The sequence below is a fragment of the Salmo salar genome, chromosome 01, assembly GCF_965601325.2.
Source record: "Salmo salar chromosome 01, fSalSal1, whole genome shotgun sequence".
In the NCBI taxonomy this organism is placed as follows: Eukaryota; Metazoa; Chordata; class Actinopteri; order Salmoniformes; family Salmonidae; genus Salmo; species Salmo salar.
Window position 1 is genome coordinate 167,097,413 of NC_138291.1, and position 17,751 is coordinate 167,115,163.

Below are 17,751 nucleotides of genomic sequence, written 5' to 3' on the forward strand. Positions count from 1 at the left end.
TTACTGAGTTACAGTTCATATGAGGAAACCAGTCAATTGAAACGCATTCATTAGGCCCTAGTCTATGGATTTCACATAACTGGGAATACAGATATGCATCTGTTGATCACAGATGCCTAAAAATAAATGGGCCTCACAATCTCGTCACAGTATTTTTGTGCATTCAAATTGCCATAGATAAAATTCAATTGTGTTCGTTGTCTGTAGCTTATGCCTGTCCATACCATAACCCTACTGGCACCATGGGGGCACTCTGTTCACGACGTTGACATCAGCAAACCGCTCACCCACACGACGCCATACACGTGGTCTGCGGTTGTGAGGCCGGTTGGACGTACTGCCAAATTCTCTAAAACAACATTGGAGGCGGCTTATGGAAGAGAAATGAACATTAAATTCTCTGGCAATAGGTGGACATTCCTGCTGTCACCATGCCAAATGCACACTCCTTCAACTTAAGACATCTGTGGAATTGTTGTGTGACACAAATGCACATTTTAGATTTTCCCCAGCACAAGGTGCACCTGTGTAATGATCATGTTGTTTAATCAGCTTCTTGATATGCTACACCTGTCAGGTGGATGTATTATCTTGGCAAAGGAGAAATGCTCACTTACAGAGATGTAAACAAATTTGTGCATATGAAATGTATTGGATATTTTATTTCAGCTCATTAAACATGGGACCAACACTTTAGGTGTTTATATTATTGTTCAGTGCAGGAATTGGCAAGACGGCACACACAGATCTGGGAACAGCCTAGTGCCATACTGCTAGCCTGAGAGCCAGACCCCCACTATGGAATAGAATAGAACTCCTCCAAGAAGGATGTTTTTTGTGCATGAAATTAGAATGGGTACAATAATTCTTTAGATAAACCCATAAGCACACACTGAACAGTCTGACAGAGACTAGGGGTCTGGCCTCCGGGTTCACACTGATCTCACTCTGTTTTTCTCTCTGCTAGTCTTCCACAAGAAGCCGGTCAGAGTTCTAAATGTTATATTATTTATTACTTGAGGTTAGGGTTTGGAGTGCTTGTGTCCCACAACGACTTTCATGTGTAATGACTGATCAGCAATACGTTCTGTGGTAAGCAATGTGTACTTACTGTTTTCTAATAATGAATCTGTATGGAGTTGTGAAGAAGTCGATATTGGGTTTATTAACCCTGAGATATATTTCTCTATGTAAACTCCTGTGTCTCGTGTGCTCTTTTTTCCCCACCTAGACTAGTCAAACGTATAGAAAAGGTTAAATAAATTCCCACAATGGTAATGTCAACAGTAGGCCACACCGATGGCAAACATTAGTGACTGTTAGATTTCCTTTTTGCCAATGCCAAGTAACAAAAGATAAACAAAAAGTATCTTTCTTTGTGGTGCGTATAACTTCCCAACAGCACAAAGTCATGTAGTTCAGTTTGTCGAAGACAGTTTTTCTTCAAAAAGTTGAAGTCTGCAGGTTGCTACATGAAGATAGGAATTTAACTCTTCCACTGCACGTTTATGCTGTGTTTTCATTGGGGGTTACATAACTACAGTGTTTGGCTCTGTGACAGACCCTTAGTCATCGTGTTTTAACTTGCCCAGTCAGTGTGGTGCTGGGTGTGACTGTTTAGGCTACTTTTGTGGTGATTGTATCCTCCAGGGGATGTCTTTGTCTCAGGTGGAGCTGTCTCTCTGTACAGAGTATCATGCATTTGGTCCCAAACTCATCTGCGATCAGGGTTAGGAGTTGGAGGGTAAGCTGATTCTAAATCTGTGCCAAAAGGAAACTTCTACCTGGAGCTCTGTACTTGGACTCACAGGGATCCTGAAATAACATTATAGTTGAACGCTCTTTGTAGGCCTATTGTTTTCACGGTGCAGAACAAAGCTGATGACAATATCCTCAAATGGAGAACAGCAGAAATCTGGATGACTAAAGAATGCTTTAACAACATGCAGTTACATAATCTTTAGGCTGCCTAAGTGGTCTCTATTATGCCTCAAGGAATATTGATGAAGCCCCTTTAAGTTTTGGTCAGTGCTATCTGGGATCCTTGGGACATCCGTACCCTAAACCTTACCTAACCATTTTAAATGTAAACTTCAATGGGAGTGGGGGGCGGGTAGGGACGTCCCAAGGATCCCAGATAGCAAGGACATTTTACATTTGGCTGGAAGCTGACTTGTTAAGACTCCCAAACAAATATGGGCGTGGTACAATCCACTTTTTTGATTGGGTGTCATCAGCCATAGAGACTCATTGGTCAATTTTCGAGGCGTTTATAAACATTTGTAAAAGAGGAAATTACGTCCATTGCGGCTCCAAACGAGAGCAGTGGAAGACACGAAGCTCATGCACTTTCTCCCCAAAATGGCGTCGAAAGGGAGCCAGTGTCTTTCTGAGCGCTGTGTGGCTCGCAGAGCCTCAGTGGGCGGGCAGCTGCGACGCGGGCAGGCAGTCACATGATTCGCGCAAAGCCCAGCTGCCCAATTCCAATATGGTGGCCAGCTTGGCAGACCTACGTTTCTTGTTGATGATATTATTGCTCTGCTGGAGGATCAGGGACGGCGCCTGCACCCAGCAAGCCCCGTGGGTTCTGGGGCTGCGACTGGAGGACCCAGAAGGCCAGGTGTATATGAAGGAGCGGATCATCTCTGCGCCGCAAGGGGCCAGTTTCAAGCTTCGGCTGTTCGGTTGGGATCTAAATGGGACCTGGCCGTGGGTGGCGTTCGCTGGAACAAGACAGGAGGAGACCGGGGTGGTGGAGGATGCAGCTGATCCGTGCAAGCAGGAGACCCGCCGTGACTCCGCCGCCTTCCAGGTCACGGGGGAGTTCACAGCGGACGAGGAGTACAGCGGGTTGATAACGGTACAGACGCGGGACAAGAGCAGCATCTCTCCCGCTGCATCCTCCACGGGAGGAGGGGATGATGCCAACCCTACCTACCACCACCACCACCTGTGCGTGCTGAAGAACGGAAGCTGGGTGTCGGTGGGACCGGACAGGTTGCAGATCAACAACGACGCAGGTCTCCCGGCGGACTACATCCCTCCGTGGGGTATGGCGGTGCTGATCGTGCTGCTGATCCTGGTGTGCGGGGTGCTGAGGAGCGTGAACCTCAGCCTGTTGTGGCTGGACCCCCTGGAGCTCTACGTCTTCCACAGCTGCGGCTCAGAGGAGGACAAACGGACCGCCAAGCGCCTCGAGCCAATCCGGAGACGAGGCAACTGCCTGGTGGGTTACTAATACGACACAACACAAGGATTAGACCTGGTGTCAGAGACGTGATGCCCATGGGGGATAAAGGGGCACAGTTTTTTCTTCTTCTCTGTAATACTTCTAGCCATTTAGCAATTGTAGTTGGCGTTAGCCAGCCCACATAGGTTTCCGATCTCCCAACCTCATAACTAGCTACCAAGTAGCAATTTTATGCCATCTCAAATTAGAGTAGCTAGCTTGTCTATTTTAGTTGGCATGCCTGCTGGCAAGGTTGGTAGACTGAATAAATTCAATCTTTTAGCCAGGTATGGGGTATGCTCGAGGTATGCTTAGATATGCAGAAAAAAACTGTTTTTTTCCTTCATCGAATTAAGAATATTGATTATGGCTCTAGATTGCAGGACAAAGATGTTTGAAAAAATGCTAAATTCTCCAATTTACAGACAGGTGGGCAGAGCCTCACATACTTTGACCCCTCAGATTTTTAGGGTGCATGACGCCCATGCCTGGGGTCCCAATTTACACCCCCCCTGGAGAGCTATGCTATTGGGTGTGCAGGCTTTTGTTCCATCCCAGCACTAACACACTTGTTTCAAATAATCAGCTCATGTCTGGACCTTAATTTGTTGAAATAGGTGTGTTATCGGGGTTAGGTAGGTTACTTTTTAAATATAATCTGTTACTGGTTACCTGTCCAAAATTGTAATCAGTAATGTAACTTTTGTATTACCCAAACTCAGTAATGTAATCTGATTACTTTGTCACTTTGGATTACATTTCCTTTAAGAGGCATTAGAAGAAGACAAAAGGGATCCATCAAACGCATTTGATGTGTCATCATAGTAGTCTCTGACTTGGTCAGACTCACTCATTCAATGCTGAATTGAATGTCATTGAGAAAACATTAAGGTATGATGTATTTTTTTCACAAACATCCTTTCTGAATTTACAAGTAATCCAAGAAGTAATCATCTAGTTTTTCAAAAGTATCTGTAATCTGATTCCAATATTTTAGCTGGAAACGCAACTGATTACAATTTTTTTACGTAATCAGTTACTCCCTAACCCTGTGTTAGTGCTAGGTTGGAATAAAAGCCTGCACATCCAAGACTAGAGACCCCTGGCCTACCGTATCAAATAATATTCAGATGTATGACATCACTCTGAAATCCACACTATCTAACTTCACACCATCCCCACTCTTGGTTCTAGGTGTGTTCTCTGCTGTTCCTGTGCGCTCTGGGCCACTCGGTTCTTGGTGTGCTACTCTACAGGGTCCTGGATTCCATAGCGCCCGCCGTCTTTACCAGCGGGTTCCTCATCTTTATGGTGTCAGAGCTTGTTCCCCACATAGTGTGTTCCGGCTACGGCTTCCAGCTAGCCCCAGGCTTCACCTGGCTGGCACAGGTCTGTATGGAACCTAACAGAAGGCAAGGGTCATGTTCATTACGCACCAACCGAGAGAAAACAGACTCAAACAGGGAGGGAATACCTGGACCGGTGGCTCCTAGCAACCTCGGTATACATTTTTTTCTTCTTAACAAGAAGGTAGAATTGAACAGGTTACATCTTCCTCTGCCAGGTGTGTATGGTGCTGACGTGCCCACTGTCATGCCCGCTGGGCCTGGTGCTGGACCTGGTGTTGAGACGTGACATCAGCACCTGCGGTGTGAGGGAGAGGGCCATGGAGATGATCCGCACCAACGTCAATGACCCCTACAGGTACCTGACACACACATCGGTACGACCATGCACTGCTCTATCACTGATCAATAGGACAACTGTGTCTATGGTGATTCCCATACTGCAATAAACAAAATATATATCTAGCCCCTATACCCCACAAGGTCATGAGGACCAACAGGAGCAGGCTTTTGTTCCGGCCCAACATTAACACACCTGATCAGGTTTGCGAGTACTGGGCTGAAAAGCTTGCAGGACTGGAGTTGACTGCCCTCTGTCTAGGGTTTAGAGGCTATGGGTTGATACCGAATAAATGGTAAATGTTATAATCCATCATTATCGTTTGTCATCATTGTGGTTTGCAGTGAGTTTGTGAAGGAGGAGTTTAGCCGTGGTGCGCTGCGCAGGAAGACTGTGGAGGACATCCTGACTCCGCTGAACGACTGTTTCATGCTGCCGTCCACCGCTGTGCTGGACTTCTCCACCATGTCAGAGATCATGCAGAGTGGATACACACGAGTCCCCATCTATGAAGAGGAGAAGTGGGTGGATGGGCCATACACACACCACACACACACACACACACACACTCTGACACAAAGGGACATACACTTAAAGAAACATACACACACATCCTGTCTACAAAGAAGACAGGTGGGTCATTCAAGCACACACACACTAACAGGTATCTAATGTAATTTACCCAGGTCCAACATCGTGGAGATCTTGTTCGTGAAGGACCTGGCTCTGGTCGATCCTGACGACTCTACTCCCATGACGACCATCACCAAGTTCTACAATCACCCACTGCACTTTGTTTTCAACGACACTAAACTGGACGCCATGCTGGAGGAGTTCAAGAAAGGTGTGTGTTAATACGTGTGTGTATGTGGTGATTGTTTTAGAAAGATAGCCACAATATCAAGTCAATTTCTTTACCGTCATTCCTGCCCTCCTTGTAGACTAATGTGAAAAAGTTGGGGTCGGCTTGCGATATGACCACTAAGGTACCCAGCTCTCCTCAACTTTGACCTTTACTTCACCCCCCCCAGGAAACTCTGCCCTGGCCATCGTTCAGAAGGTGAACAACGAGGGGGAGGGGGATCCCTTCTACGAGGTGCTGGGATTGGTCACCTTGGAGGATGTCATCGAGGAGATCATCAAATCAGAGATCCTGGACGAGTCAGACGGCTACAGTAAGAGAGAGCGCGAGAAACCGCGAATGTGTGTATACACTAATGTTCAAAAGTTTGGGCTCACTTAGAAATGTCCTTGTTTTTGAAAGAGAAGCAAATTTTCTTGTCCATTAAAATAACATCTCATTGATTAGAAATACAGTGTAGACAATGTTAATGTTGTAAATGACTAATGTAGCTGGAAATGGCTGATTTTTAATGGAATATCTACATTTATCAGCAACCATCACTCCTGTGTTCCAATGACACATTCATTGTGTTAGCTAATCCAAGTTTATAATTTTAAAAAGCTAATTGAAATTTAGAAACCATTAGAAAACCATTTTGCAATTATGTTAGCACAGCTGAAAACTGTTGTACTGATTAAACAAGCAATAAAACTGTCCTTTAGACTAGTTGAGTATCTGGAGCATCATCATTTGATGAGCAAGAGGACAAGTACATTAGTGTCTAGTTTGAGAAACAGACACCTCACAAGTCCTCAACTGGCAGCTTCATTAAATAGTACCCGCAAAACACCAGTCTCAACGTCAACAGTGAAGAGGCGACTCCGGGATGCTGGCCTTCTAGGCAGAGTTGCAAAGAAAAAGCCATATCTCAGACTGGGCAATAAAAATAAAAGATTAAGATGGGCAAAAGAACACAGACACTGGACAGAGGAACTCTGCCTAGAAGCCCAGCATCCCGGAGTCACCTCTTCATTGTTGACATTGAGACTGGTGTTTTGCGGGTACTATTTAATTAAGCTGCCAGTTGAGGACTTGTGAGGTGTCTGTTTCTCAAACTAGACACTAATGTACTTGTCCTCTTGCTCAGTTGTGCACCGGGGCCTCCCACTCCTTTCTATTCTGGTTAGAGACAGTTTGCGCTGTTCTGTGAAGGGAGTAGTACACAGTGTTGTAAGTGACCCCAAATCATTGAACGGTAGTGTGTGTGTGTGCAATGTCTACACTAAATGGTTGGGAAAGAGGATGGAATGTGTATTTTGTAAGGAAATATTGATGGTTAAACATTACACTTCTCCTTCTCTACGGCATTCTCTTTCCTAATCTCATCCTCTTTCTTCCCACTCTTCTAACCCCTCTCCCTGTCCCCTAACACCTCTCCCTCCCCTCTGTCCACTAACCCCTACACCCGCCACCCTCTCTCTGTAGTGGACATGAAGGTGAAGCGTCCCCTGGCACCTCTGGAGATTCCTCTGGAACCTCACAGCGTCCACCAAGAGTTCTCTCTGTTCAAACTCCCAGAGGGAGAACCCAAGATCCGCACCTCACCTCAGCTACTGCTGGCCACACACCGCTTCCTCTCCAGAGGTGAGGGTGTACGTAACGCATGGAGACATACACTGATCTCATGAGTTGTGTTGTTGCGGTACCTGTCTCACTCAGTCAGTGGTTTACCAGGACTAGAGGTCGACCGATTAATCGGAAGGGCCGATTTCAAGTTTTCATAACAATCGGTAATCAGCATTTTTGGGCGCCGATTATGGCCGATTACATTGCATTCCATGAGGAAACTGTGTGGCATGCTGACCACCTGTTACGAGAGTGCAGCGTCAAAAGGACCTTGTGGCTGCAAGGAGCCAAGTTAAGTTGCTAGCTAGCATTAAACTTATCTTATAAAAAACAATCAATCTTCACATAATCACTACACATGGTTGATGATATTACTAGGTTAACTAGCTTGTCCTGCGTTGCATATAATCAATGCGGTGCCTGTTAATTTATCATGGAATCACAGCCTACTTCGCCAAACGGGGGATGATTTAAGAAAAGCGCATTCGCGAAAAAAGCACAATGGTTGCACGAATGTACCTAACCATAAACATGAATGCCTTTCTTAAAAACAATACACAGAAGTAAAAATGTTTAACCTGCCTATTTAGTTAAAATAAATCCAGGCTAGCAGGCAATATTAACCAGGGAAATTGTGTCACTTCTCTTGCGTTCATTGCACGCAGAGTCAGGGTATATGCAACAGTTTGGGCCGCCTGGCTCGTTGCGAACTGTGTGAGGACCGTAATTAATTTTCCAGAATTTTCCATAATTATGACATAACATTGAAGGTTGTGCAATGTAACAGCAATATTTTGACTTAGGGATGCCACCCGTTAGATAAAATACGGAACGGTTCCGTATTTCACTGGAAGAATAAACGTTTTGTTTTTTAAATGATAGTTTCCAGATTTGACCATATTAATGACCAAAGGCTCGTATTTCTGTGTTTATTATATTATAATTAAGTCTATGATTTGATATTTGATATAGCAGTCTGACTGAGTGGTAGGCAGCAGCAGGCTCGTAAGCATTCATTCAAACAGCACTTTACTGCGTTTGCCAGCAGCTCTTAGCAATGCTTGAAGCACAGCGCTGTTTATGACTTCAAGCCTATTAACTCCCGAGATTAGGCTGGCAATACTAAAGTGCCTATTAGAACATCCAATAGTCAAAGGTATATGAAATACAAATGGTATAGAGAGAAATAGTCGACGCGTCATAATTCCTATAATAACTACAACCTAAAACTTCTTAACTGGGAATATTGAACCACCAGCTTTCATATGTTCTCATGTTCTGAGCAACGAAGTTAAACGTTAGCTTTTTTACATGGCACATATTGCACTTTTACTTTCTTCTCAACACTGTATTTTTGCATTATTTAAACCAAATTGAGCATGTTTCATTATTTGAGACTAAATATATTTTATTTATGTATTATATTCAGTTAAAATAAGTGTTCATTGTTCATTCAGTATTGTTGTAATTACAAATATATATTTAAAAATCGGCCGATTAATCGGTATCGGCTTTTTTTGGTCCTCCTATCGGTATCATCAGCGTTGAAAAATCATAATCGGTCGACCTCTAACCAGGACAGTAACACTTTATCACCACAAGTAATGGTTACATCGCTGTAACAGAAGTTAATGGAAACGCACTAAGTCTTCACAGTGGAAAATATGCAGGAATAAATATTCAACCTGGATCGTTAATCTGTCTGCATTATAGGACTACACTCTGGATGTGGGTGGGTGTTGTTTGACCTTTCTCTGTCCTCTTCAGCTTCTTGACATAGATTGACCTTTAGCTGCTGAGATTTGGACTGAAAATAGAACAGAATGTATACTACGATACAATAGTGTAGCTAATTACAATAGAAAAGACAAGATGTAAGGTTTGTTAGACAAACTAGTATGCTTTTGATCAGTGACGAAACCATAGGCCAGGGTTCACCAACCCTGCTCCTGGATAGTTGCAGGCTTTTGCCCCAGCCCTACACAAATGTATTGGATACTAAAGCTCCACAGACCTGTGTGTTAGACAGGATGCTTGAACAAAGCAATGATAATCAATGTGCTGTGTGTGTCTCATTGCAGAGGTAGAGCACTTCAGTCCAGCCCGTGTGTCAGAGAAGATGTTGTTCCACCTGCTCCGTCACCCCAGTGTCAACCAGGAAGTCCATTTTGACCCCTCCAACCGCTTGAGCCCCGACCACTACCTCTACACACGCAACCACCCCGTAGACTACTTCATACTGCTACTACAGGTCAGTGTGTGTGTGACCACTACCTCTACACACACAACCACCCCGTAGACTACTTCATACTGCTACTACAGGTCAGTGTGTGTGTGACCACTACCTCTACACACGCAACCACCCCGTAGACTACTTCATACTGCTACTACAGGTCAGTGTGTGTGACCACTACCTCTACACACACAACCACCCCGTAGACTACTTCATACTGCTACTACAGGTCAGTGTGTGTGTGACCACTACCTCTACACACACAACCACCCCGTAGACTACTTCATACTGCTACTACAGGTCAGTGTGTGTGTGACCACTACCTCTACACCCACAACCACCCCGTAGACTACTTCATACTGCTACTACAGGTCAGGGTGTGTGTGTGTGTGACCACTACCTCTACACACACAACCACCCCGTAGACTACTTCATACTGCTACTACAGGTCAGTGTGTGTGTGACCACTACCTCTACACACACAACCACCCCATAGACTACTTCATACTGCTACTACAGGTCAGTGTGTGTGTGACCACTACCTCTACACACACAACCACCCCGTAGACTACTTCATACTGCTACTACAGGTCAGTGTGTGTGTGTGTGTGACCACTACCTCTACACACACAACCACCCCGTAGACTACTTCATACTGCTACTACAGGTCAGTGTGTGTGTGTGTGTGACCACTACCTCTACACACACAACCACCCCGTAGACTACTTCATACTGCTACTACAGGTCAGTGTGTGTGTGTGTGTGACCACTACCTCTACACACACAACCACCCCGTAGACTACTTCATACTGCTACTACAGGTCAGTGTGTGTGTGACCACTACCTCTACACACACAACCACCCCTAGACTACTTCATACTGCTACTACAGGTCAGTGTGTGTGTGTGACCACTACCTCTACACACACAACCACCCCGTAGACTACTTCATACTGCTACTACAGGTCAGTGTGGGTGTGACCACTACCTCTACACACACAACCACCCCGTAGACTACTTCATACTGCTACTACAGGTCAGTGTGTGTGTGACCACTACCTCTACACACACAACCACCCCGTAGACTACTTCATACTGCTACTACAGGTCAGTGTGTGTGACCACTACCTCTACACACACAACCACCCCGTAGACTACTTCATACTGCTACTACAGGTCAGTGTGTGTGTGACCACTACCTCTACACACACAACCACCCCGTAGACTACTTCATACTGCTACTACAGGTCAGTGTGTGTGTGACCACTACCTCTACACACACAACCACCCCTAGACTACTTCATACTGCTACTACAGGTCAGTGTGTGTGACCGCTACCTCTACACACACAACCACCCCGTAGACTACTTCATACTGCTACTACAGGTCAGTGTGTGTGTGTGACCACTACCTCTACACACACAACCACCCCGTAGACTACTTCATACTGCTACTACAGGTCAGTGTGTGTGTGTGACCACTACCTCTACACACACAACCACCCCGTAGACTACTTCATACTGCTACTACAGGTCAGTGTGTGTGTGTGACCACTACCTCTACACACACAACCACCCCGTAGACTACTTCATACTGCTACTACAGGTCAGTGTGTGTGACCACTACCTCTACACACACAACCACCCCGTAGACTACTTCATACTGCTACTACAGGTCAGTGTGTGTGACCACTACCTCTACACACACAACCACCCCGTAGACTACTTCATACTGCTACTACAGGTCAGTGTGTGTGACCACTACCTCTACACACACAACCACCCCGTAGACTACTTCATACTGCTACTACAGGTCAGTGTGTGTGTGTGACCACTACCTCTACACACACAACCACCCCGTAGACTACTTCATACTGCTACTACAGGTCAGTGTGTGTGTGACCACTACCTCTACACACACAACCACCCCTAGACTACTTCATACTGCTACTACAGGTCAGTGTGTGTGACCACTACCTCTACACACACAACCACCCCGTAGACTACTTCATACTGCTACTACAGGTCAGTGTGTGTGTGACCACTACCTCTACACACACAACCACCCCGTAGACTACTTCATACTGCTACTACAGGTCAGTGTGTGTGTGTGACCACTACCTCTACACACACAACCACCCCGTAGACTACTTCATACTGCTACTACAGGTCAGTGTGTGTGTGTGACCACTACCTCTACACACACAACCACCCCGTAGACTACTTCATACTGCTACTACAGGTCAGTGTGTGTGTGACCACTACCTCTACACACACAACCACCCCGTAGACTACTTCATACTGCTACTACAGGTCAGTGTGTGTGTGTGTGACCACTACCTCTACACACACAACCACCCCGTAGACTACTTCATACTGCTACTACGGGTCAGTGTGTGTGACCACTACCTCTACACACACAACCACCCCGTAGACTACTTCATACTGCTACTACAGGTCAGTGTGTGTGACCACTACCTCTACACACACAACCACCCCGTAGACTACTTCATACTGCTACTACAGGTCAGTGTGTGTGTGTGTGTGTGACCACTACCTCTACACACACAACCACCCCTTAGACTACTTCATACTGCTACTACAGGTCAGTGTGTGTGTGACCACTACCTCTACACACACAACCACCCCGTAGACTACTTCATACTGCTACTACAGGTCAGTGTGTGTGACCACTACCTCTACACACACAACCACCCCGTAGACTACTTCATACTGCTACTACAGGTCAGTGTGTGTGTGACCACTACCTCTACACACACAACCACCCCGTAGACTACTTCATACTGCTACTACAGGTCAGTGTGTGTGTGACCACTACCTCTACACACACAACCACCCCGTAGACTACTTCATACTGCTACTACAGGTCAGTGTGTGTGTGACCACTACCTCTACACACACAACCACCCCGTAGACTACTTCATACTGCTACTACAGGTCAGTGTGTGTGTGACCACTACCTCTACACACACAACCACCCCGTAGACTACTTCATACTGCTACTACAGGTCAGTGTGTGTGTGACCACTACCTCTACACACACAACCACCCCGTAGACTACTTCATACTGCTACTACAGGTCAGTGTGTGTGTGACCACTACCTCTACACACACAACCACCCCATAGACTACTTCATACTGCTACTACAGGTCAGTGTGTGTGTGACCACTACCTCTACACACACAACCACCCCGTAGACTACTTCATACTGCTACTACAGGTCAGTGTGTGTGACCACTACCTCTACACACACAACCACCCCGTAGACTACTTCATACTGCTACTACAGGTCAGTGTGTGTGTGACCACTACCTCTACACACACAACCACCCCGTAGACTACTTCATACTGCTACTACAGGTCAGTGTGTGTGTGTGACCACTACCTCTACACACACAACCACCCCGTTGACTACTTCATACTGCTACTACAGGTCAGTGTGTGTGTGACCACTACCTCTACACACACAACCACCCCGTAGACTACTTCATACTGCTACTACAGGTCAGTGTGTGTGTGACCACTACCTCTACACACACAACCACCCCGTAGACTACTTCATACTGCTACTACAGGTCAGTGTGTGTGTGACCACTACCTCTACACACACAACCACCCCGTAGACTACTTCATACTGCTACTACAGGTCAGTGCGTGTGTGTGACCACTACCTCTACACACACAACCACCCCGTAGACTACTTCATACTGCTACTACAGGTCAGTGTGTGTGACCACTACCTCTACACACACAACCACCCCGTAGACTACTTCATACTGCTACTACAGGTCAGGTGTGTGTGACCACTACCTCTACACACACAACCACCCCGTATACTACTTCATACTGCTACTACAGGTCAGTGTGTGTGTGACCACTACCTCTACACACACAACCACCCCGTAGACTACTTCATACTGCTACTACAGGTCAGTGTGTGTGTGACCACTACCTCTACACACACAACCACCCCGTAGACTACTTCATACTGCTACTACAGGTCAGTGTGTGTGACCACTACCTCTACACACACAACCACCCCGTAGACTACTTCATACTGCTACTACAGGTCAGTGTGTGTGTGTGTGCACTACCTCTACACACACAACCACCCCGTAGACTACTTCATACTGCTACTACAGTGTGTGTGTGTGTGTGACCACTACCTCTACACACACGACCACCCCGTAGACTACTTCATACTGCTACTACAGGTCAGGTGTGTGTGTGTGACCACTACCTCTACACACACAACCACCCCGTAGACTACTTCATACTGCTACTACAGGTCAGTGTGTGTGTGACCACTACCTCTCCCACACACACAACCACCCCGTAGACTACTTCATACTGCTACTACAGGTCAGTGTGTGTGACCACTACCTCTACACACACAACCACCCCGTAGACTACTTCATACTGCTACTACAGGTCAGGGGGGTGTGTGTGTGTGTGTGACCACTACCTCTACACACACAACCACCCCGTAGACTACTTCATACTGCTACTACAGGTCAGTGTGTGTGTGACCACTACCTCTACACACACAACCACCCCGTAGACTACTTCATACTGCTACTACAGGTCAGTGTGTGTGTGACCACTACCTCTACACACACAACCACCCCGTAGACTACTTCATACTGCTACTACAGGTCAGTGTGTGTGACCACTACCTCTACACACACAACCACCCCGTAGACTACTTCATACTGCTACTACAGGTCAGTGTGTGTGTGTGTGACCACTACCTCTACACACACAACCACCCCGTAGACTACTTCATACTGCTACTACAGGTCAGTGTGTGTGTGTGTGACCACTACCTCTACACACACAACCACCCCGTAGACTACTTCATACTGCTACTACAGGTCAGTGTGTGTGTGACCACTACCTCTACACACACAACCACCCCGTAGACTACTTCATACTGCTACTACAGGTCAGTGTGTGTGTGACCACTACCTCTACACACACAACCACCCCGTAGACTACTTCATACTGCTACTACAGGTCAGTGTGTGTGTGACCACTACCTCTACACACACAACCACCCCGTAGACTACTTCATACTGCTACTACAGGTCAGTGTGTGTGTGACCACTACCTCTACACACACAACCACCCCGTAGACTACTTCATACTGCTACTACAGGTCAGTGTGTGTGTGACCACTACCTCTACACACACAACCACCCCGTAGACTACTTCATACTGCTACTACAGGTCAGTGTGTGTGTGTGACCACTACCTCTACACACACAACCACCCCGTAGACTACTTCATACTGCTACTACAGGTCAGTGTGTGTGTGTGACCACTACCTCTACACACACAACCACCCCGTAGACTACTTCATACTGCTACTACAGGTCAGTGTGTGTGTGACCACTACCTCTACACACACAACCACCCCGTAGACTACTTCATACTGCTACTACAGGTCAGTGTGTGTGTGACCACTACCTCTACACACACAACCACCCCGTAGACTACTTCATACTGCTACTACAGGTCAGTGTGTGTGTGACCACTACCTCTACACACACAACCACCCCGTAGACTACTTCATACTGCTACTACAGGTCAGTGTGTGTGTGACCACTACCTCTACACACACAACCACCCCGTAGACTACTTCATACTGCTACTACAGGTCAGTGTGTGTGTGACCACTACCTCTACACACACAACCACCCCGTAGACTACTTCATACTGCTACTACAGGTCAGTGTGTGTGTGACCACTACCTCTACACACACAACCACCCCGTAGACTACTTCATACTGCTACTACAGGTCAGTGTGTGTGTGACCACTACCTCTACACACACAACCACCCCGTAGACTACTTCATACTGCTACTACAGGTCAGTGTGTGTGTGACCACTACCTCTACACACACAACCACCCCGTAGACTACTTCATACTGCTACTACAGGTCAGTGTGTGTGTGACCACTACCTCTACACACACAACCACCCCGTAGACTACTTCATACTGCTACTACAGGTCAGTGTGTGTGTGACCACTACCTCTACACACACAACCACCCCGTAGACTACTTCATACTGCTACTACAGGTCAGTGTGTGTGTGACCACTACCTCTACACACACAACCACCCCGTAGACTACTTCATACTGCTACTACAGGTCAGTGTGTGTGTGACCACTACCTCTACACACACAACCACCCCGTAGACTACTTCATACTGCTACTACAGGTCAGTGTGTGTGTGACCACTACCTCTACACACACAACCACCCCGTAGACTACTTCATACTGCTACTACAGGTCAGTGTGTGTGTGACCACTACCTCTACACACACAACCACCCCGTAGACTACTTCATACTGCTACTACAGGTCAGTGTGTGTGTGACCACTACCTCTACACACACAACCACCCCGTAGACTACTTCATACTGCTACTACAGGTCAGTGTGTGTGTGACCACTACCTCTACACACACAACCACCCCGTAGACTACTTCATACTGCTACTACAGGTCAGTGTGTGTGTGACCACTACCTCTACACACACAACCACCCCGTAGACTACTTCATACTGCTACTACAGGTCAGTGTGTGTGTGACCACTACCTCTACACACACAACCACCCCGTAGACTACTTCATACTGCTACTACAGGTCAGTGTGTGTGTGACCACTACCTCTACACACACAACCACCCCGTAGACTACTTCATACTGCTACTACAGGTCAGTGTGTGTGTGACCACTACCTCTACACACACAACCACCCCGTAGACTACTTCATACTGCTACTACAGGTCAGTGTGTGTGTGACCACTACCTCTACACACACAACCACCCCGTAGACTACTTCATACTGCTACTACAGGTCAGTGTGTGTGTGACCACTACCTCTACACACACAACCACCCCGTAGACTACTTCATACTGCTACTACAGGTCAGTGTGTGTGTGACCACTACCTCTACACACACAACCACCCCGTAGACTACTTCATACTGCTACTACAGGTCAGTGTGTGTGTGTGACCACTACCTCTACACACACAACCACCCCGTAGACTACTTCATACTGCTACTACAGGTCAGTGTGTGTGTGACCACTACCTCTACACACACAACCACCCCGTAGACTACTTCATACTGCTACTACAGGTCAGTGTGTGTGTGACCACTACCTCTACACACACAACCACCCCGTAGACTACTTCATACTGCTACTACAGGTCAGTGTGTGTGTGACCACTACCTCTACACACACAACCACCCCGTAGACTACTTCATACTGCTACTACAGGTCAGTGTGTGTGTGACCACTACCTCTACACACACAACCACCCCGTAGACTACTTCATACTGCTACTACAGGTCAGTGTGTGTGTGTGACCACTACCTCTACACACACAACCACCCCGTAGACTACTTCATACTGCTACTACAGGTCAGTGTGTGTGTGACCACTACCTCTACACACACAACCACCCCGTAGACTACTTCATACTGCTACTACAGGTCAGTGTGTGTGTGACCACTACCTCTACACACACAACCACCCCGTAGACTACTTCATACTGCTACTACAGGTCAGTGTGTGTGTGACCACTACCTCTACACACACAACCACCCCGTAGACTACTTCATACTGCTACTACAGGTCAGTGTGTGTGTGACCACTACCTCTACACACACAACCACCCCGTAGACTACTTCATACTGCTACTACAGGTCAGTGTGTGTGTGACCACTACCTCTACACACACAACCACCCCGTAGACTACTTCATACTGCTACTACAGGTCAGTGTGTGTGTGACCACTACCTCTACACACACAACCACCCCGTAGACTACTTCATACTGCTACTACAGGTCAGTGTGTGTGTGACCACTACCTCTACACACACAACCACCCCGTAGACTACTTCATACTGCTACTACAGGTCAGTGTGTGTGTGACCACTACCTCTACACACACAACCACCCCGTAGACTACTTCATACTGCTACTACAGGTCAGTGTGTGTGTGACCACTACCTCTACACACACAACCACCCCGTAGACTACTTCATACTGCTACTACAGGTCAGTGTGTGTGTGACCACTACCTCTACACACACA

The 17,751-nt window shown here is 46.7% G+C and overlaps 1 protein-coding gene across 2 annotated transcripts in view; it reads left to right on the plus strand.

Annotated features, from left to right (window-relative positions):
- The first annotated feature begins 2,318 nt into the window (after positions 1–2,318).
- The window catches only part of cnnm3 (cyclin and CBS domain divalent metal cation transport mediator 3), a 49,830-nt gene continuing 34,397 nt past the window's right edge, over positions 2,319–17,751 (plus strand). Inside the window, exons 1-8 of one of the 2 annotated variants that reach the window (XM_014140521.3) lie at positions 2,319–3,226; positions 4,424–4,618; positions 4,794–4,933; positions 5,260–5,436; positions 5,602–5,759; positions 5,947–6,090; positions 7,245–7,403; positions 9,467–9,636. In XM_014140521.3, coding sequence (XP_013995996.3) covers positions 2,489–3,226; positions 4,424–4,618; positions 4,794–4,933; positions 5,260–5,436; positions 5,602–5,759; positions 5,947–6,090; positions 7,245–7,403; positions 9,467–9,636 — 1,881 coding nt within the window. In that variant the 5' untranslated portion in view covers positions 2,319–2,488. The remainder of the gene's footprint in view (positions 3,227–4,423; positions 4,619–4,793; positions 4,934–5,259; positions 5,437–5,601; positions 5,760–5,946; positions 6,091–7,244; positions 7,404–9,466; positions 9,637–17,751) is intronic. The other variant, XM_014140511.3, reaches the window with a different exon arrangement.